Genomic DNA, 23229 nt, shown 5'->3' on the forward strand with positions numbered 1-23229 from the left:
TAGCTTTGAACTACCCCACCCCCTCCAGACGTGGGACTCCTCCCCTTGATTATTGTAGGGTGGCTTTACATTGCTGTGGTTATGGCTCTTGAACTGATTAATGATGCTCAGAGTGAAATTGTAGTCTTGCAAGTAGGACAAATCTGCAGCTCATTGAGGCTTGGGGCACCCCTCCCCCAACCCGCACTCCCTTTACCCACCTTCTGATCCTCCCCACTCCCCAGAGTTATTTCTGATGTTTTATGTTCATGCCAAAGAGGAAACTCAAAATCAGTAAAGGACTGGTCCTTTGGTAATGCCGCTGCACCAAACACGGCTCTCAACTCATTGGAAAATGGCCACTTCTGCTGAGTGCCCCTGTGGTCTCTGTTCCCATTGAGCCCATGGCTGGTCTTTCTGGCATCCATTATCCTAGAACTGAGGTGAATAGGCACATGATTTGAGAAAGGGGAGGATGACAAGAGGAGAGAGGATTGTTTATGAGCCTTGGCGGTTTCTGGGTTTGTAGGTGGGGCATTGGGTAAAATGGGAGGTGAAAGATCATGAATTTTAATGAGTAACTATTGTTTAGATTTGTTATCCAAATCTGTCCTTTATTCAGAGCCCTGAAAATGCAGATTACAGAAGAGTTTAGATATCATATATGTTTCCCTCCAAAACCAATTTTCTCCTCATCTCACTCCTATCTATAGTCTCTTTGGAAAGAATGATTCAGGGCAGAAAGTGCATTTGAGACAAGGGAAATCACTGTGTAGCAGAGACTCCTCCCACACCCCATGGTTAAGTGTGCCTCCCAGCATGACCGGATCCTCGGTGCTGGAATTGGTGAGAATAATCCTCCCATCTGAGTCAGGCAGAACATGTAGACCACTTCATAGCTGCTGAATAAAATCATGAATGAAACAATAACCATGCTTCAACGCTGAGCACAAAGTTCTGTGTTGTGAGCATATTAGAGCTGAAGGGACAGAGTCATTGATTCATTGAACATATATTTCATAGGTTTGCTATTGGCTGGTGGTGTGAAATACTGTTGAGATTAAAAAATTAATTCCTTGTGTGGCTTTTCAAACTTTGTGGTCTCAGAGACCCTTTATACCTTTAAATCATTGAGAGTGCCCAGAGGACTTTTGTTTAGGTGGGTTATATTGATTAATATGTATTGCATTAAAAGTTAAAACTGAAAAACTTTTAAAGCACAAGAACATGCAAACATACATTCCATCAGCTGTAATGGGATGATGTCATCACATGTCACAAAACTTCACTGTATACTCATGAGAGACTAGGGATGAAAAAGCAAATGTTATCTTAGTACTATTATAAAAAACAGTTTTGACCTATGAACTCACTGAAAATGTCATGGGGACTTCCAGGGTTCCCCAGATCATACTTTGAGAACTACTGCCCTGTATGTTCCTACCTGAGGCAGCTCATGGTCCACTGATCAGCCATGGACAGAAATAACCACCACTCTGTGCAGGAACAGGGAGCTATCAGAAGTGAGTTCAGATAAAGTGCTATGGGACATATTTTTATTAATCATAATTATAGTAATTTACATAGTAATCCTTATGCTATCATTGGACATAGATATTCTCAACTGACATTATGGGCATGGAGGGGTGGTAGAGGAGGAGAGTTATTAGACTGTAGAGATCTGAATATGCGAGGACAGGAGGAATGCGAAGTTTGAGAGAGCCTGTCTGATAGCAAAACATAACTTTGTATTTGGAAATGAAAAAATATTGCTCTTACACTAAGAACTAAAGCTTGATAAAAATGCATGTACGCTGGGAGGCCACAGAGGAGGGTGCAGTGATTCTCAGCTGAGAGATGGGTGAGGGCTTAATATGTGTCAAAAGAAACTCCTGCCCTAGAGTTATTATTTTCATCTTCCTTTCTTCCATAGGCATTAACTTTCTGATAGCAAACAATATCTATGAGGCGGCCTACCCTCTTCATGATGTAAGTACCATTTCTGTGGGCACACTCCTTGCAGGCCTAAAAAACTTGAAAACCACAGGCAACATAGTGGGTGGATATATGCGAGGTGAGGCAGGAATGAATCATGGCATTAAAATACTTTGGCTATTCTAGGCAGCTCATGACTGATTATAAGCCCCAGTTTGATTTTTGCCAGTTGTCTGTCCAGTTATTTCCCCAAAGGCAGAATGAACTAGTTTCATTTGAGCTTTCCCTACACTCCCTGCTTTTGTTTTTGGGGAAAGTGTGAGAAGGCAGAGACAGCCTGCAAGTGGTCAAAGGGAGGAGATGTTGGAAATGGGTGGATGGTGGTGGAAGGAAAGCCTCTGGCCCAGATAACACACAATCTAGACCATCAGGTCTTTAAATAATTTAAAGTGACATTTGTATATGATAGTTTTGTGTGGATGTGAAATTCTTCATCCTTAATATGCAAATATATACTAAGTGTCATATTTTATTTTATTTTAACATTTTTGAAGGAACTATCTCAACATTATGTATACTATTGTTTGGTTAAGTGAAGAAAACAGATTGTAATCAAAACTTTACTTGGCTGGAAGTAATGTTATAAACATCCCATAATACAGTGCAATGACATTCTTCAAGTTGACTCCTGAAGAACTTATCTGGCCAGTGAATGAAATGCCCCTACTATTCATTTGGTTGGTGACTTCTTTAGCACGTGTCACAGAGTTGTGCCAAATGAGGTGACCGAGGTGGGGAATCCCTGAATGCCTGAAGGAATTTCTCAGATGACAGACTTCTTCTTACTGACATTTTTACAGTGGGCACATACGAGGTTAGGTTCAGTCAGTTAAGGGCAGGGGTGAGCAGAACACGGTACTGGTCATTCCCTGGGATATGCCCATTTGCAGACACAGGCTGTGCCATTGCCTCTGCTATGAGGAGGCACAGGCTGACCTCTGGAGCATCTGAGGGGAATCTCTGTCTGAGAAGTTGTCCACAGGAAACATCGCAAAGGTTGATTGACTAAGAAAGTGGAAGGAATGTTAGTTCCTTACCATATAATCTTTTTGACCTTCCTCAAGTGAGAATGAATAAAATGGAATGATGTTAAAAAATAAAAAATAAAACCTTTTCTCTGTTTTTAACAGTTCCATGGGCTTTATCTAGCATCTCTTTCCCTCCTACAGGGTGAATATGACAGTCCAGGGGATGACATGAATGACAGAAAGGTAAGCTGGCTTTATGTTGCACTGAGTGCTTGAGCATGGAAGACCATGGATGGGTGTGGAATTAGAAAGAAGTATCCTAAATGTTTGATTTATCTGCTTATATATTTTTCAACAGTCCTTCCACTGCTCAATGCCCTCTAGGCACTTGGAAATGTGAGGGCCATTTCTGATCACTGGCATGATTGTGTGCATGGGGGTACTGCTGGTATAAAGTGCCTAATGGACCTTTATACCAGCAAAAGTATTATCCCACTCCTGATGACAAGAGGGCCTTAATTGAGAAACACTGGAAGTCCAAATTCCTTAATTTATAGATGGGGAAACTGATGCAGAGAAAACTTTGCACCTTACCTATGACAACACTGCCATAATGAACAGAAACAGGGCTTAGGACACCTCTGACTCTCGAATCCTGCTAAAAATTCATTATTTCCCATGCCATTATCTTTTTGTGGGGTCATCTTTAAGTTCTCCTTCTTGTCCTCTAGGCAGATAAGTGGGGTATAGCCATTCCCAAATTTCAGATAAATAATCTGAGGGAGAGGGAAGCTCATTCACACTGTGTATTCCGGCAGCTAGGAATTAGATGTTATATATAATATAATTAGTTAGGAGAGGGAAAAGTTCCCTTTGAAAGGATCTCTCCTATGCCAGCACAGCACCTGACTGGACAACTCTCTCCCCAGCCACTCACTTAGATCTCATTTATTCTGTTTGCAGTACTCAGGACATGTGGGTGTGCCCCCTTCCCTGCCATGGCATGGCGGGCTAAGGATCACCCAGGCTCCTTAACTAGCCCATGAATGAAATGCCACATCTGGTTGTCAACCCCCCCACCCCAACCCATGCCATCCTCCCACACAGTTTCCCCTAGCCGTCAGCAGAGGAGGGTGGGAAAGGGCAGTAGGGGTGAGAATTGAAGCCCAAGAAATTAACCACCCCCAACTCTGTTGTCTGGAAAATAATTCATCCCCCAAGTTGCATTTAGAGCAGCCTTCTTTTTATCCTGCCTATTAGTCCCTGTTATGAAGTGTTAAGTATTAAAAACATAAAAGGTCTTTTCCAGAAATACTGCTGTGATTGCTTACACATGTCCCTTCTCTGCCTGCCCAGGGAATCTGCTCTAGTATTTCGATGTCTTAACCTCATCTGTTTTCTATCTAATGCTAATAGTCTCGGTGTTTAATTTCCTGAAAAGTCCCGGATCAGATTTAAAGGAAAAGGAGGAAGCATTTCGCCCCACATCTCACCTCACTCACCCCAACCATTTTTTGTCCTCCCACTCTCTAATTTCACATTCCTCCCCTTTAAAGAGTAATCACTACTGATGTCCACCTAGGAAACCTCCTGCTGGGTGGGTGGTGACCCAGTTAGTACAGGTAGAGAACTTTATAGGGACATTCCAGACCAGGATCACACAGCAATTCATGGGAGAAATCAGCCAGCCCTCTCTTATCTTTACAGAGGCAGAGAGAAGCAAATTGTAGACTATCCAAAATATATGTACATTTGTCTTTGCAATGCTATCTTATTATTAACAACAAAACCTTTTAACAAAATATTTTTTTTCTCAGGAAATGTTTTTTTTTTAATTTTTATTTTATTTATTTATTTATTTTTTTAGGCTAATAGAATTATTCCTAGTGCATAACCCAACTGGTTGTTGGGTAGAATCTGGGAGGCAGGGAGAGACTAGCCAGGGTGGAGAGGCATCCCGGTTCATAATTTCCAAAGTTTACATCAAAATGATGTACAGCAAAGATGGACCAGTGTCTTTGAAAGACAATAGGCTTTGTTCTTGTGGCTTTCCCTTGGGTTTGTTGGCAAGTCCTGGTGTCTTGGATTTCTTCTGCCAGGGTCATGTTGGGAAAATGCATGTGATGGGGGAAAAGAGAAACCATGAGTGAGAGTGAAGCTTTTTTCTTTCTGTTTGGTTTGGGAAACATACCCAGCAAGGTGAGGAAACTGGTTCCAATGTCCAAAACCATTTGTCAAGTCAGGACTAAAACCTTGGTGTCAAGATTCCAGCCAGAGCCCTGTAGCCGAGTGGACACAGTTTCTTTTACATGGTGAGGGGAAATCTGACCAGGGTTCCGGGTTCCAGCCTGTAGTTTCAGTGGTTTATGGTGATGTCTAAAGGTAATCTAAAGAGGAAAGAGCCAACCTCTTGAATATGTGCAGTATATTTATTTGTTTTTATTACATTGTAATTGTCTATCATCCATTGAGAGGCATTCTGGAGGGTAATTAAAAAGAATCTTCCTCCCTCTGGAGCACAGGGGCTTTCCACCTTTCTAGAAAGCAGGACAGCAGGAAGAGGGAGCAGTGTGGGTGTGGATGGGTAGCCCCTGTCTGCTAACAACTACCTAATTTCACAATAGCCAGACCTGCCTGGTTTTCTCAAGCATCCCATTGAAGTGACCATTAACATCTCCTGAAGGATGCCTGACCCCACTGGCTCCAGGCGGCTCCCACCCACTTACAGGGGGAACCCAAAGCCCAGCACTGGAATGATTTTCAACCCTTGGTCCTGGATTTCTCTGGCTTTTGGTAATAATTGTTTTCTCTAGTGGACAGTTATAAAGTGACTCACTAAAAAGTGTATAAAGAGAGTCAGTCTGTCTTTTTGACAAAAAAGTTACTTTTCTTATTTTCACTTCATATTGTTTGTTTCAATTGAGGATTAATTTTCCAATTCTGCACAACTCCCATTGTACTATTAAAGGAAAAGACCTAGATAGTTGAAGTGACTTGTCAAAAAATTCAAACAGGTCATTTTGTAGGATCCAGGTAGGGAATTCCATTCTCTCCCATTTGGGTCCACCTTATCCCATTCATGCCTCTCAGTTGGCCACAGCTGGCATCTTTCTGCCTTTTGCAGGTCCAGCTGCTCTCTGAGGAGCCTGTGGCCTGAGAGGAGGCCACAAGTCTCAAACATCTTGCTGTGTTCTGGCATTGTGAGTGGTTTTTACAGTTGGGTCCTTTATAGTCTGAAGAAATACTCAAACCAACTGATCCACTGTCAAACGTAATCCCTAGGGAGCCTGTGGGCCACTTGTATGTTGTGATCAATCAGATGGGGTAGTCTCTAGGGGAGCTGTTATTTCCTGCCTTAAAGGTTTGGGGTCAGACCAACATGCCTGGAATTTCACCCAGGGCTCCTGAAATAAGGCGCTGTCCACTGAGAAGGAGCTGCAGATCTTCCCTAATCTGCTTTCAGGCTTGGCCAATGGGTGTAGAGGACATGCTGGAGCTCTAAGAGAGGAAGTGGATTTGACAATAGCTTTGTTAGGAAATTCTGTACTACGCAAGCTTAAAGAGATTATCTCAATTTACTGTGGTTGTCCTGAACTTTTCTCACACCACTTATTACGTCTTCTTCTCCCCATCATCTTGGGCATTGTTCCCCATAGGCATAGACCCCAGAACATGCCTCCCTTCATCCTGACTGGGACCCTGGAACCTGGGCTTTAGCATGGCCTACTTGGTCTCTAATTGTGTGTGATTAAATATTTGTGGAGGTAGGGAAGGGTCTATAGCACTCTCCACCCTCTCCCTGCCTCTCCTGTAAGGATGTATAAACTGGCTTGGGTGAGCCACATGGGTGTCCAGGCCTTCAATTTGCTGCTCTATAGCTCTAGCTCTTCTGCAGAGGCTGCCTGCATCCAATTTTGCAACTGTTTATCGTTTTGCATGGAACTCACACAGCTCTCTTGGCTCTTCCTCATCTTTATCCATAAACTATGAATACAGCTCTGTGCTTAGAGGGTACTACACTGATAAAGGGACTTTCTGGAGGTTTCTGATAGCCAGTCTGGGATCCAACCAGAGATAAGGCTTATAAGCTTGGCTCTTAGTTTGGGCTTGAGCCAACTGGGCCATATTGACTTCTTGGAGTATTTTTAGTTGTCCCATGCAGGGCAGTGGCATGTAAGTGTTCTCAGACTCAAGTTTTGGCTGGACAGGTGACTTGGAGAGGAATTTGCTCTAGAGGGCAGAACCCTTGAGGCAGGTGGTGACGTGCCACAGCCCTCAAAGGAGGAATTGCCTTGCATTTCCTGACGCAGGCTGGCCTCCCTCTGGGCCACAAATGATGGCACTGTGACAACCAGGTGCTGGTGAGTCCAGAGTTTGCACTGGGGAGAGGAATAAAAACCCAGGGCAGTAGAAATACCCAAGATGAGGGGAAGAAGAAGATGTAATAATAACAGTAAGATTAGTAGGTGGCACCTGCCTAGAATGATCATAGTCCAAGCTCATGAATTCAGATCTACCTGTACCCATTATTCACAATGCCACTCCTTTTTTATGTCTTGGTTTCCTATTTTGCACATGGTAGCAACTGTGGGTGCCATTTGTTCTATCAGGATCTGTGTAGTTTCTGGTTGTTGGGAGAGTTCCTGACAATAAAAGTCTATAGGCATTAAGTAGGAATGTCAATTCTTGTTGAAGTTTTCATATCATGTACTTAAAGTTACTCAGGTGAAAGGATGGCTTCCTGTAGGGTGGATGTTGAACTGAATATACAAAGTACACAATGGCAGTAGCTTTTCCTTGACATAAATCTGTGTGATGTATAAGGAGATGTGATGTATAAGGAGAATAATGAACATAAGAAGGTAGTAACTGTGTTATAAGTCTCAATTCTAGACAAATAATTTGATTCTGTGTAGTATCTGGGCAGCTAAGTGATGTCTAGTGATGTTTTGTTACCAGATTACTTGTGGGTGACTTGTGAAGATTGTTGGCCAGGTATTTGACACCAAAATGTGGTTTGCCCTTGGGGCTGATACACAAGCTTGTCCACATGCCAGTTCTGCTAAAGTTGCTGTGGAAAAATCACAAGATGACATGGCCTGATATGTTTGGTGCATTATTTTCTCCTTTATCCTCTAGAATGTGTTCCATTGTCTGCACAGTGCCTGGTATAATGTATATGTTCAATTAATACTTGTTAAATGAGTGAATAAAAGAATGCTAGGGCTCATTTTGCTGGACTAAGCAAGACAAAGGAATAATGAAGGAAAGATTATGATGGCTAGGTGCAGCATTACCTTGGAGTGTGACAAAGGTCACCTTTATTTTCTGGGGAAGAAGTCAGATTCTACAGCCTCCTGCCTTAGGACATCTCCCTTGTGAATGTCTCAGGAGAACTGTCCTAGAAGCTGGATTTTGAAAATTCAATTTGAATTGCTAGTCATCCAAATGAAGCCATTGGGATGGTTTTGGGAGTAAAATCTTGACTTGCTGGGTTAGACAAAGGTGAACAGTTGCTCCCCCACTCTAATCTGTTTCCCTTTTTTTCTTGTTTAGCTGCTATATCAAGAATGGGCACGCTATGGAGTGTTTTATAAGTTTCAACCTATTGACCTCATCAGGTAAGATGGGGGAGGAAATTCTTGGGAAGACTCTAGAGATGCAAATCCTGAAATAAACCCGTCAATCCCGTTATCTTCTGGAGACTGTTGGTTAAGCAGAGAAATCTGCTTTGCTAGGTTGTATTATTTCCCTGCTGTATCTTATGGATAGGGAAGCAGCTCAGGGACAGGGAGAAAAATGGAGGCTGTGTGAGCAACAGATAATGTAGATGGATGCACAATGACTTCCACCTTGAGGTCCTTCAGCACTATGGTCAGTCTCTGCCTGTTCGTGTGTGTGTGTGTGTGTGTGTGTGTAGGGGGAGAGGGAAACGAATGGAATTACACCTCTTATTGTTCTAAAGAAGGATCTGGTTGAAGCATATCCTTGGGTTATGCCCAAGTAACCATGGTGTTGACTAAGAAAAGGGAAGACCTGGAATAATCTGGCTGGCCTGAGAGGTAACATGGGCTTTTTATGGCATCTCCAAATTAGAAGGGAGGAAAGACCAGGTCCTGGCATCTCTTCCTTCAGCACTGCCCCTACAATGATGTCCTGTTACCTTGAGAATTTTCCCAGCTACTATAGAACATTGGTGAAGAGTACTTTTAAAGAACATACTAGAATGCTGTAAGTCTGACTAGCATAAGATGGGTTCAGGGTTCTAGAAACTCAGTGTGTTCTTAGAGTTCAGCCTCTTTCCCAGCTGAATATTGGGAGACAACACGTTCAAGTGGGAAAGCACTAGGATGAGTCTGGAGACTGGGTTCTTTTTCAGGCCCAACCCCCCTCCATATTTCTTTGGGCAAATAATGCCCCCGCTTGGCCTTCAGGAGCCTGGTTGCCCTAAATTGGGAGGCTGAACTGAGGGATCTCTAAGGAAATTTGATAGAGAATGCTTACTTGGAAAAGAGGACTCTCAGCCTATGACTGAAATAACGGACTCACTGTCACAGCATCACTGTGGTTCTTCTAATGAACTAATTAATCAGCATGCAAACACAGACAATGTTCCTGGCTGATTGCCCTGGGCTGGGACTCTAAAAGGGGCAGCAGCCAGAAAAATTGAGTCCAGAGGGAGAAATTCCAGCTGCTTCTTGGAAGAAGAAAGCAGCCTGGGACCATAGTTTGGGCAGGTTCACTTCCCACATGGAGCTGTGAGTGCCTTCTCAGGGAACTGGGAGCTTGGCTGGACATCTCTTGACAACAGGTGTTTGTTCCAGCTGAAGACTGTGCTTGGGTTGGGAAGCAGGGCCACTGGGTGCCTGTGACTGAGGCTCTCTCCCCCCCAGCACCTCCCAGGCCCTGGCTGCCTTTCATGGGCCACCTAGACTGTTCTCTGGGCCACACCAAGGCTGCTTCCTCCATGCCTGGTGGGCTTTGATCTTCCTCTCCGCATCTCAAGTGGCCACCCACTCTGTCGCCTGTTTTCTCCAACTACTCATTTGTTTTTTTCAAAATATGATTAAAAATAAAAATTCTCCTTACTAGAGAGCCCTGTCTGTGCCCCTGAGACTTCAGGTGACTGGCCGCCAGCTAAGTGGGAAATGGCTCCAATATGCACTCAGTTTTGGCCACCAAAGTAGCCTCACCTGCAGGGGAAGAATTGCCTTTGGAGCAGAGCCCTGCTCTGGGGCTTGGCAGTTCCTGAGCACGGAGAGCTCAAATGTGTCTAGACGGGGCATGATGCACTACAGAGCTGGAGGCTGGCCACTGCTCCTCATGGATCAGATGGCTGGGGAGCTCCCACAACCCTGGGCTAGGCCAGCAGCTTGGCCAGAGGAGGCAAGGTTGCACCTTCGGCATCTCTCAGATACTGGCTGAAGGGAAGGGACACTGGCTAGTGTGTGTGGGGAGTTATCTACACTGTAATATAAGGAACTCTCTGACTTCCCGGGGCTGCAGAAAAGAGAGAGAGTGACAGTAGCGGGGAGAGAGAAGAGGGACAAGAGTATTAGGGGCAAAGTTGGGTAAGAAGACACAGGGAAGACAATAAAATGCAGCTGGATGGCTTATAAAGACTCAACTCGTGTGGAGGAGTGGGGATCAGCTACCTGTACTCTGCAGATACCACCCTAAACTCATTTCATACTTCCTTCCAAATGATCCATTTTACTTTCTCTGATTCTTTCAAAGTAACCTTCTTCTTCCTCCTGTCTGCCCTCTCTCTGACACCACACCCCCGGTGCTTCCTCAGGATTATTTCTTTCTGCCTCTACCACTTCTCCATCTTTCCTGCTACCACCTGTCAGAACTGCCTGTGGCTGCCTTCCTTGAGCCACTGTGGCCTCACACCGTGATGAGGCTGTTTCATTACTACTTCCTAATGTGAACTGAACCCTCTTGGTGCCTCGCATATAAATTGCACCCATATGGTCTGTGTTGAGAGATGGATAGAGGCAGGGGAGTCTGATACAAGCTGAGTATAATTCAGACAAAGGTCTAGCAGAGCTATTTCCCACCTATTTCCTTGGGTACTCAGCTCCTGTGTTTAGCACTGAGCTTCTGCTCTTCCTGAGAAATCCCAGTGTGCCCCTCACCCTCTTGCCAGTCCCTTGGAATCTCCCAAAGCCCCAAGAGCTCAGTGGGGATGGGAGGTCTGTTTACATTTTGAAGGCCTTTTTCTAGGTCTTCAAGCCTGAACTTGATATTTGGGGTTAGAGGCTCCTTTCCCAGGAGGTGAAAGTGGGCAGAGGGGAGGCAAGACACCTGCACCCCTGGCCCCTCCCTCCTCCTGTTGCACCTTCAGGCATGCCCAGCAGGCTGCACTGTGAGACTGCTGATGTGTCTCTCCAGCCCAACAGGGCTCTTCACCTTTGCTCTAGAAATCTCTGGGCCTGCAGGCCTGAGTGGTGTGTGTGCGCGCGCATGCAACAGTTGCCTCGAAAGTTCCTCAGGAAGGTATCCAGCAGGGACTCACTCCCAGTAGATTCTTCTGGGGACATCCACGCAGCAGCACTTGTGCCCTAGCAGAAATGCAGTTTGTGACTAAGACAATGAGGGACAGGATGTCTTAGCTGGAGGGAAGCAGCTCTTCTAATCCTTTAGGAAGAGCACAAGGAGTCTTGCTGCCAGGGGAGTAGGTTTCTGCCTGTACTGCTCTGGGTTAACTTCCCCATGTCCCAGGAAGAAAACAGCTTGGATTTCCTGGGGACCCTGGGGGTCAGGAGCCCTCTGGATTTGTACAGATGTCATCCACTGTTCATCAGGAACATGACCTGTCTTTTCACTAGAATTAATGTCTGCTCAACAGGCTGATTTTCTTAGCTTGGAAGTTTTGATATGGGTGAGACAAAACAGACTTTAAACATCTGAGTTTGATTTAGCTCCTAACTATACTTGCTAAAGTTTATGTACAAAATGTTTATTTTTAAGCATCTGCCACTGCATGAGGAAGAGAGAGGTTTATAAGCCTACTAGGCTCAAGAGATTGCTGCCCGTTGTCTTGGGAAATTCACCAAGGGGGTTATTCATGGGCAGCACACTGAACCAGGAGAGGGCTAAGTGGCTGTCACCCACTCATTCCCATCTCTTTTAGGGATTCTCAGTTCAAGAGTGAGGCTTCCTAAAGATCAGGCCCTGGGCATGAAACCTTGTCCTGAAGTTCCCTTAGAAATGTTCTGGCATAAACCCATCTGGTATGGCTCAGTGGTTGAGTGTTGACCCATGAACAAGAGGTCACAGTTTGATTCCTTGTCAGGACACATGCCTGGGTTTTGGGCTTGATCTCCAGTAGGGAACGTGCAAAAGGCTGATGATTGATGATTGACTCTCATCTTTGATGTTTCTATCCCTCTCTCCCTCTCCCTTCCTTTCTCTGAAATTAATAAAAACATATTTTTTAAAAAAATGTTCTGACTTGAAGCTTTGAGACATGAACACTTCCACAACAACCTGAGGGATCATACCATCTCACGAGCATTTGGGCATCATCTGTGGAGAGCAAGAGTGATATGTGCCCCTCTCTTGACACACATCTCTACCATTTTAGACTCCCAGCTTTCTCCAGCCCTGCCTTAGGGAGCCTGTCCAGTATCCTGGCATCACAGGAATTGGTTAGCCCTCCTCCTACTGCAAGGCAGATGTCCTTTTCCTTGCCAGAGTTCTCATCCACGAGAAGGCTGCGTGATTTGATCCATCCTTCTTGGTCAATCTCCAGGCCCTATCCCCAACCAACCCCTCTAGGAGAGAGATAGGGAGCCACATTCTTTCGTAGGAGGCTTTTCAGAAGACCAGGCTGGTTTAGGGGTGGGAATGGAGAGGAAACAATGTTAATCAACCTGTGATTAATTATTTCCTGAGCCCTGCTGCTTCCTCCTTGATCCTTCTTTGGGATTTATAAAGGCCATTCAGCCCAATGCAATAAATATTTACTGACATTTACCATGAGCAAAGTTTCTGTGCTCAGAAACATGGGTGGTGTAGCAATAAATAAGGTGAAGTTTGTGCCCTAAGGATCTAGCAGTTATGTAGGAAGACAGGCATGTGCACAAGAGGATGAAATGAGGGCTTTTAAGGATATGAGTGTAAACATGATAGTACACAATGATAGAAGAAGAGTAATTGCTATTAGCAGTATAAGGGAAGACTTTCTGGAAGAGGTGGCACTTGAATGAGAGTTGCTTTCTGAAGGACTGAAGTTAGGGTCCTGAATGTATCTTCATTGCCAGCCTGGGCTTCCCTGCGTGTGGATTTCTTGTTTAGTCTGATACTCATGGCCAGAAACCACATTGACCTAATGCCAGATCCTTCCTGCCTGTTGATTGGGAATGGTAAGATAAAAAACTTGAGTTGCAAATCTCACTTTATGAATTTTGTGCCAGCCTGATCCATGCACCTTGATCTGCCCTATAGGTTAGCAGAGAATTCAGGGTTGGAAGGAAGTGAGGCTGGATCTAAGAGAGGATGCTAAGGAAATGTGAAGTGGGGGACTAGCACACATAGGGGGTATTTACACAGGCCTCAGGAGTTAAAGTATTGGATTTAGCTGGGAAGTATTTTCAGGCTGGAAGGAAATCTCTTATGGCTCTGAAGATTATTTTTCTTTTGTCTCTGAGAGTATGGGAGCAGAGTAGACAGAGAAAAGCAGACAGTAGCTGCTTCAGACCAGGCAGATACAAGGATAACCATGTTCTGTGCTGTTATATTCTGGCCATTTGACAGATCAGGAAAATAAGTCAGGCTGGTTAATAAATCTAACTGTGAAGTAGCTCTATCTTACTCTTCTTCCTCTCTTTTGTCCCCCACTGAATGTCACTCCCTTCCAGTTTGCACTTTCCTGGAGGTTGTGGCCTGTGGCTGGTCAGTTGACTTGCATTAGGAATATGGTGCTCTTAGCTCCAGTCCAAGGCTGCACCCAAAGGCCTTCTAGGTCTTCTGAGTTGGGCCTCCGGAGCCTCAAAACAACTTTCTATATATGGCGATTCCTGTTAGATCAAACTTTTAACCTTCCTTCCTGTAGTATCAGCCATATGGTACAGATGGCGGATCCCAAGATCCATGGTAGCTGCACATATTCCCATGGCCTCCCAGAATTTCAAGGGGAGAGCAGGGAAGGAAAGAGTTACCTAGCTCATCAGCTCACTGCTTCCTTGACTACTTATGCCATGTCCTGTTTTCCAAGGAGGATCAGAGCTGATATTAGTTTGAAAACACATGACAAGTTTTATATTTCATATCTCCTTGGCCCTTGTGTGCAATAAATTCTCAGTACCCAGTAACACAGGGATCTGACCATAACATCACAGAGGTGGGATGAGCTTAGAGGTCAGCCAGCTAAGTGCCTGGCCCTGGAATGAAGGCATAAAGAGTTCCTCTCACTGCCTATTTATTTAACCAATGTTTAGCCTCTGCTTGACTTTTCTTATAGTAGGGAGTGCCTTGCCTCAGGAACAACTTGTTTGTCTGTTGGATATTTCTAACCTTGACAAATAGTCATGGAGTCAGAGCAAGGACTCTGCTGACTTTCTCCCTTTTGCTCCAGTTTTGCTCCTTGGAGCTCCAGAAACAAAAGTACCCTGTCATATAGTTTAGTCCTTAAATTATTTGAAAATAGTGATTATATCAGTAACAGCTCTCAAATACCTAAGGGTTCATTCCTCTACATAAAACATTCTTGGACCTGTCTGCATGTCCTCATGTGACATAGGCTCTTCACACAACCTCATCATCATGATTGTCCTCTTTTGGACTCACTGGCCTGGGGAACTCAGAGCAGGGCCCTTAGACACACCTCACTTGTACAGTTAAACCAACACAGATTTTGTACTGACCATATGTCAGACACTGGGGGTATGCAACTGAATTAAGCATGACTTCATTCTCAAGGAGCTTAAGTTCAAAGTCAAATCTCCAAGCTTGTGGATGACCACTGGGCTTTTCTGAGATATGAAGGGACAAATTGATAGAGAAAATTTTCAAAAAAGTAACTGTGAGACTGTAGAGAAACGGCATATGGAAAAGACTGAGGGCGGGGTTTGAATTCCCCAAACTAGTCATCTAGAAATATCCATACAGTACCCACAGACCCCGGAAATTCTCAGAATACATTTTAGGATCACATCACTTAGGGATTTACAAAACATGTCCAACTCAGGTCATCATGCTCAAAGAAGAACTCAGCCAGGAGGAAATATTTCGGGAAAGAAAAAGTATTACCATTAGAGATTTGAAGAGACATCCATATGAAGACAAATGAGCTCCCTACTCCAGGAAGAAAATAGAGAAGGTGTGAGGCCAATACTTATTAAATTAAAAGAGGGATAGAGTAACTGTGTATGTGTTTATCAGATGCAGAGGTACTTGCCTGGGGATGTTCCTTCAGACAGGGAGCAGTGGGTTGAGATTAGAATTCATTTTTAGCTCTAGCTTTGTTTCTAGTTGATGTAATATTTGGATAAACCATTCTCTCTTGAGCTTTAGTTTCCTCAGCTATGAAATAGGCATCATAATACCTGTCCTACCCAGCCCATGATATTATTATGAGGATTATGATAAAGACTTGCACAAATACTGTGGACACAGGCTTGGTTAAATAATTATTTATCTGCTCCCTGGGGAGAAATTATAATATTCCCAAATATTGTATAATCATGAGATTGTTTTTCATTGTAAATCAATGCACTGTAACTACACACTTTGCAGGCATGAACTCTGCACCTCCCAGTGGCCCATGGGTATTCTTACCTCCATGTATAAACTCAGTGAGATGAGGTGCTTCTCCAAATGCCTGGATTCAAACCCAGGCCTGTCTGACTCCAGAAACTATGATTGTTCTCTTGTGCCATGTGGCTGAAGGTGACACAGAGCTCCATCCAATTGGATGTCAGGCAAACTGGGTGTCTTGTTAATCCCATTAATTAGCAGTCTCTGAGGGGAAACTGGTGTGATCTGCTGGTAAGTAGAGCTGACTGACCATAGTCAACCTCTACTTCACCATAGGGTCATCGTTGTGAACATTCCTCTGTGCTTAGCAGAATGACATGTCACTCTCAGGGCTTGTTGAACTAGCCCATGTTAAATGATCTCAGAATTCCATGTTTTTAATTTCTCTTTTCTATTTTTCATAGTCTTTTATTTTTCTGACTTCTCCCATGTTGTCAGCTGTCACATCTTGCTTTTTTCAACCCCTATTTACTTCTTGGTCTCAGCTGCTGGGTTAGCAATGAGACACCCAAGCAGGTTAGCATTGTGCAGCAGGTAAAACTCCTCCACAGCCTGTCCTGGAGTCTGGCTCTTGTTAGGTGTGGGGTTTTGTCTACCTTTGCTGTGAAATTGTCTTCTTTTTGCTTCCAAGTGAGAGTGAAGTGATGTTTTTGAAGCTCAAGAAGCCTCAGAAAGGGGACCAGAGTGAAAATGATACAGCAGGTGCCTTTACTGTGAAGAGCTGCATTTTGTTCTTTTTACTTGCTTTGGGAAGTCATGAAAAACCCAGACTATCAAAGATTTTTCTTACAACAGAGCTCAGAGTCTGTTAACAACACAGAGTGGGTCCCTGCATCAAGGGCCTACTGTATGAAGAGCTTTGTCCTGCATATGGTATCAAGGCTAAAATAAGGAGGAAAACAGGACTCTTGGAGAGTAATGATGGGACATACAGAACTTTTCTGATGGAGGTCGCAGAGCTGTAAAGGAGCACCCAACAGGGAACTAATGCACAGAGCTATATATAGAAGGGTGAGGTTACAGGGAAAGGTTTTGAAGGGTTTAACTACTGCATTTAGTATGGTTAATGAGAGAAAAAATGAGACTATGGGGTATGTGAGTCCCAAGTAGAAATTAGAGATGTGAAGGAGAGAAGAAATATGGTTGGGGTTTACAAGGTTTGGATTAGGCTGAGAAGAGAGCACCATGGCTCCAGGAAATGGTTTAGAGGAGATATTTGAGACAGTGTGGGGTAGAAGTCCTACACAAAAGGATCACGACAGTGGGAATAAAAGGAGATGCTATGGTGTGGTTTCTCTGGAATTTAGTCAGGTGGCAAAACAAAGCTTGCTAGGGTTTGAGGGCTTATGTACTCCAGCTGTGAGGTGAGAGTGGGCACATCAGGATTTAGTTTTTTACTTATCCTTTCTCTTGAGAGACTTTGGGCAAGTCCCAAAGTTCAGCCCTTGTGGACCTGGTGCAGTTCCTCCCCTGGGCAGAGAGACTTGAACTCTTTGTGTCTCCTCCACTAAACCTCTAAGCTGGTGATACAGGTGTGATCCTGTCTGTGGGATTCAAGAACCTGAGATAGATCTGAGGGACTGATCTTGCTCTAGAAGGAGGGAGGGCACTAACATGTGGAGAGGAGTTACCATGGACACAACCCAATTGTTTGATCCCATGAGCCACTGTTTCACCACGTGTCTCTGGAACCCCGGAGCTCCCCATTTCTGCTAATGATATTCTCTTGAGTGATGTTCTCCACCCACACCACATGGGTATGTAACCAACATAAACACAAAACGTCTTAACACATTAAATAACATCGGCAGAGCACACGTTACAACAACAGCCACAAGATAGCTAAATTTAATTAGCCCGGCACACCCAGGCTTTTTGCACAGGCACATGCCTCTGTTTAGAAATGGAAAAGCACAGCATTCTGTGGGTCTTGAAGCCAAAGACAAAAGCAAGAAAAAACACAAAACTTCAAGATCCCTGCCTGGGAGACTGCTGTCCTCCAGTACCTTCTTGGGATTATCTTAAGGTATTCAAAAACATGAGTAGTTGGGTAACTGCCAAAGATTGCTGTCTGCCCCCAGCGGAATGGTTGACTCAGTCATGGAGGGGTTGTGCTCAGCATGAGTTACTCAGCCTATTGAAGGGACTCAGGAAACCTTCCTTGAGGGCTCAGGCCAAAGGGTTGTTGGCTTGGCCTCTTTGGTTTCTTTCACAGAATCTATTTCACTAAACAGTCAGGAGAGGCAGAAAGGGGAGTGGAGGACTGGGATTTTGAAATTTTTATTGGTGTGTTTTAGTATGGAGGTGGGTAAGGGCACTGGCTTAGTTTCCATATGTTATCAATTCTAACAAAATGGCAGTATTTCTTTTAGGTTGATATTCTTCCCAATCCATAGCCTTTGGACAAGGCAAGCTGCTGAGTGAGAGAAGTAAATTAGCCATAGACTGAGGGTATCTCTTTACCACATTCAGATTCAACCTCCTAGAAGCTCCACCTAATACCTCATGTCAGTTCCTTTTGCTGGAGTTCATTCCCACCCCCCCACTTTTATTCATTCTCCATGCTTACCCTATGGTCTAGTGCCCCTTTGTTACATCCTGTCAAATAATATCCCTCTTTAGATATATTGGCCCTTCTCTGAAAATTTTACTTTGTAGATGGTGAGGATGGGCATCCAAAGATCCAGCAGCCATCCAGAAGCATTTTATGGGACAATGTGAAAGAAATAGAAGGAAGAGCCCCCAAACCTGGACCTCTTACCGTCCAGTTAGGAAGAAGACTCAATGTTTTGGGAAAGAGATTGAAGATAACATATAACTTAGTTTAATTTAACCTAGCATACTTATTGAGTACTTTCTCTCTTCTAGGCACTGTTTTAGGAAATGATGTTAAAATGATGAAAAAGATAGACATGGACTGATCTTAGGTGATAGGTAATTTATCATCTAACTTGGGACACTTTTTAGAGTGAAAGTGAGTACTATTAATAATTATGCTAAGTGTACTAGTGAGCTGTTGTCACAATAATGCTGCATAACAAACTACACCAAAGTCAGAAGCTTATAACAACAGTCATTACATTTTCTTGCTCTTGTGTCTGTAAGTTGAGTGGAAAAACTCTACTTCAGGCTGAGGGTTGGCTGGGCTTGGCTCAAGGCTTCAGATTGTGTTCAGGTCTCCAGAGCTTTTCTCACTCCCCTGATATCAGAAACTATCCAGGCATGTTCTTCTCATCAATAATCTCAAGAGCACAAGGAAAGGAATAGCAACACAGTGCCTTTTAAGTCATTACTGATATCTCATCCACTAGGGTTCCCTTGCCCAAAGTAGTCACATGCCAAGCACAAATATAGAGTATACTTAAGAAAAGTATACTCTTTCTTAAGGGGAGAGAAGTTAATATTTGCTGCATACCAACCTAACAACAGGTATAAACCAGGATCATCTTATGAATAGCTGAACCTCATGAAGCTTATGATTTAGCAGGGAAGACAGATAATGTGTAGGCAATTGTAAGTGTGGCATGGGATACAGTATGGGATGTGGGGTGTAATGAGAATGAAGATTTAGTGCCATCCAACCTAGTTGGAAAAAGCTTCTGTGAGGAAGTGACATTGGAATTAAGATTTGATACATGAGTGAAAGTCAAGATGAGCCAGGCAAAGATGAGTGAAATAGTGACAATAGCTGACATTACTTGGTCCGCCCTGTGTGCCAGGCTCCATTAAAGCCCTTTACATTTGCTAACTCAAAACAACCCTTTGAGGCAGATACTATTATCCTCATTTTACAGATGAGGAATTGAGACATGAAGAGGTTTGCTGGAGTTCATTTCATACAAGGTCACATAGCTAGCAAGAGGTAAGAGTTGAGCTTGTAGGTTCATCTCTGGAGTTCTCTTCACCACTGTGTGTATTGTCCCATTGCTGGAGGAGGGGGGTTGGGTGCTGGGGCATTAGGTCTGGGGGCATGATGGGACCAGGCTGGGATGAAGCAGGGACCAGTTCCTGGAGGACTTTGAACTTTATCCAAGGAAAAGAGTACACCTGGAGTGTTTGGCTTATTTGGGTACATATGTATGAGCAGCATTGACATGATCTGTTGGCTTTTACTCTTAAAGAACTTGAGGCTCTTCTGTGTGAGGCAACAGAAAGGGCCTGAGATTGTACATTTTTTGCCAAACACTGTGGTAGGGCAAGGTGGGGAGTCTGGGGAGAAGAACCATTTTTCCTCTTAGATGTCCTCTGTCCTTCTGAGAGGACTTGTGGGCATTCTGGGTACTATGTCTCTAAGCCCAGCGTCTCTTTTCTTATCCTCATTCCTCCACATCCAAATTAATCCACAAGTCTCACTAGATTGTCATCAGTGGATGGGAACCATCTCTCCCTGTTCACTGGTGGCAGATGGCTTAGTGGGCAAGATGATGACTACTGCTAACATAGCACTTTCCCCTTATACCCACTATGAAAAAGAATTACCATGTCCTTTGTGTGCACAATCTGATTGAATCTTCATGGTGACCCTGTAAGGTCGGCCCAATCATTGCCCCTATTTTCAAGATGAAGACACTGCAGCACAGAGTTGATAAGTCCTTGCTCAAAATCTCAGGCAGTATGACTCTAGAGTCCATTATCTTAACCACTTTGCTACATTTTGAGGGAGGAAAACTGTGTTGGTGAGGCACACTGGATGCTTCCCAGAAGGGGACCAAGGCAGATGGTGGAGGTTAGTGGACAGATGTCATTAGACATTCAGATGGGATAGCGAAAGGACTCTATAATCTTTCAGAATAAAACATCTGATTCCTTAAAGGGGGAAGCGGTGTTGTCGTAGATCATGGGGGCTTTAGGATTTTTAGATCTGGAGGTCCTTGAAATATATCCCCTCATTTTATAAAAAAGGAACCAAAATCTTCTAACAGAACTAACAAGGCATAGGGACAGAGGTGTTATATCTGAGGCCACTTCTAAATAAGAAATTGTTAGTCTTTGCTGCTCTAACCTGCTGACAGTGAGGTAAGCTGGGAAGTAAAAGACTGTGGAATGAGAGAGAGAGAAAGAGAGAGAGAGAGAGAGAGAGAGAGAGAGAGAGAGAGAGAGAGAGAGAGAGAGAGAGAGAGAGAGATCATTTTCTGGGCAGGTTGAATTAACTGCTACCTTCCTCGCCTAACAAGAAGATTGAGATATATCTCATCTAAGGTCAACTTTTTAGGCTTCATAGGACAGAATCTCAAGCCTGAAGCCTGTCTGGATGCAAGACACAAGGTCTCACATGAAGCAAATTGAACTAGGGATTGGAAATCAGGAATCTGGACCCCAATTCTGGACTTTGTCTATTGGACTCCCTACTACCTGGGACACCCTCGTCCCACCCTACCCTCACATTCTGGATTTTTTCCTCTTCTCCTTCCTGAACATCCCCATCTCTGTTTTCTTTTGACTCTCTGGCTTTGATCACATCTGGAGCATTTTGTAGAGTTGATGAGTGTGTGTTTTCCTGTTGGGACACATGGTGTATATCAGAGGCACTTAAGAAGGTCTGGAGGAGTGGAAAAGTCTGCGTGGCATCTCAGGGGCTTCTGGCCTGGAAAGTGGATGGCAGCTGCATGGCAGGGGACCTGGCATAAGGGCTATGAGGGCCGCTGATGCTTGTGGAAGGCCCAGAGGCTCAGCCTGAGGACTCATGCTCCAAATGACTTGTTGTCCCAGTGATGTTGGTGCATGCTAATTATGTGAGTATGTTTGTGTGCACATGTGTATGTGTATGTGTATGTGTGCATATATATATATATATATATATATATATATATATATATATATATATATATAAAAGAGGAATGGAAGGGTCCCTCTGCCTTGTTGCCATGGTGTGCTGTCCTCAGGGTTTTGCTCTCCATGATAACTGAGACTCTTAGCTGCATATCTGCACAGTAATATAAACCAATGATGTGTCTCCTATATGTGGACAATCGGTGATGAATATGACATGGATAAAAAAGGCAGAACAGTGCTCTGTCTGTAAAAGGTGACAATAATTTTCAGTGAGCCACCGGCAGTACCAGTGAACAGTGAGGATCAATGAGATACAAAGTGGGCTTCCTGTAGTGAATGAGCTGGGAACAAGCCCAGGCCTGTGTCCTTTGATCAGAATTCTTTTTGCTGTCTATAACTCACCCCTTTGGAGTTGGCTTTTAATCCTCAGAGTCCTGGGCATGGCAGAAAGGAATTGGCATGATTTTATGGGTGAATATGTTTTTGGCAGGAAGAACAGTGATGGTAGAAGGAAGCAGATTCTGTGAGAGGTATTCTGAGGGATTGAGGTCACATTTGCCCTACTTTTCTTTTTTTTAAATTTCTTTATTGATTAAGGTATCACGTATTTGTCCTCAACCTCCCATTCCAATCCTCCTCAAAAGAACTGGTGCCCTACTTTTCTTTTCTTTCTCCTTTTTTTTTTTTTAATGGGTGGAGGGGTGGGGAATTGCCAAGCAACTCTGATCACCATTCATTTGGAGTTTGACTCCTGACAAGGAGTTTCAGAGTTCATCATGGTTACCAGCTCCTTTCCCCCTACCCCCTCTCCCAGGTTGTCTCCTCAGTCCTTCCCACACCCTCCCAGGGCCTGAGGTATTTATCTCAGGCTTCACGGCTATGTGCATCTTTTTCTAAATCTCTTTGGTCCCTGGGACTCTCTCCTTTTCCCTCCTCCAATAGCCCTCAGGCTTTGTTCTTTTTCCTGCCATTTCCTTTCTTTATCCATCCATCAGTTACCCTATATCTGTTTACTCCTAGTGATGTCTTTCAGACTTGGGGGCAAGTTACCATCTGGGCTTGCTGAAGGTGATCTTGGAAAGTGATAGAAATATTTATAGGCCCAGGGTAGGAGTGGTGCTGGGGAATGCCACACAAAGTTCAGCCTGGAAGGTTGTTTATGCTCTTGGAACTCTAACAAAGAACAACCCCATCTATCCATGGTTCAAATTAAATTGCAGATGCCCTTGAACTCAGGGTTAGGAACGTAAACAAGTAGTGGGTCATAACTTCAAGCGGTGAACAAACTTGGCAGGAGAGCAGCTTGGTGAGGGCTGGCAAGGGATGGATTTTCCAATTGATGTTTTTCCAGGAGGCTTCCCCGACTTTGTGGATTGCAAGCATCAGAGCACCTCTCTTGGCCAGCACATCTGGAGTGTGGCTCTTTGGTTGTGAGGCAATTGTGAGAGGAGAGAGGAGAAATTTCTTAGTCCCCCCTGGCCCCCCCCCCCCCCCCCCACTTAACTTGTCTTGCTCTGTGGATGAAAGGGGGGATTTAGAAGGAGGTGGGGAGCCAAGTGAATGGCCTGGGAATCACATTAGGATGCCTGACATTTAAATTTCTGCTGTGACACAGAATCCCAAGATCCTGAGCCTGAGCTTGAGCTCAGGATGCTGTGATGAAGACTCAGCTATCAATCCCCCACATGCTTTGAGTGGCTCATTGATTCACTCCATAGTCAAGATACTTGATAATTCAACAAGCACCAAT

The 23229-nt window shown here is 44.1% G+C and overlaps 1 protein-coding gene across 1 annotated transcript in view; it reads left to right on the forward strand.

Moving 5' to 3' along the window:
• ANO2 (anoctamin 2) overlaps window positions 1-23229 on the forward strand; it is a 277160-nt gene that overhangs the window by 93585 nt on the left and 160346 nt on the right. The window contains exons 7-9 of the mRNA XM_084878468.1: window positions 1913-1968; window positions 3144-3185; window positions 8499-8563. Of these exons, the coding sequence (XP_084734594.1) occupies window positions 1913-1968; window positions 3144-3185; window positions 8499-8563 (163 nt within the window). The remainder of the gene's footprint in view (window positions 1-1912; window positions 1969-3143; window positions 3186-8498; window positions 8564-23229) is intronic.

This window comes from Pipistrellus hanaki (assembly GCF_964339955.1).
Source record: "Pipistrellus hanaki genome assembly, chromosome: 3".
Taxonomy (NCBI): domain Eukaryota; kingdom Metazoa; phylum Chordata; class Mammalia; order Chiroptera; family Vespertilionidae; genus Pipistrellus; species Pipistrellus hanaki.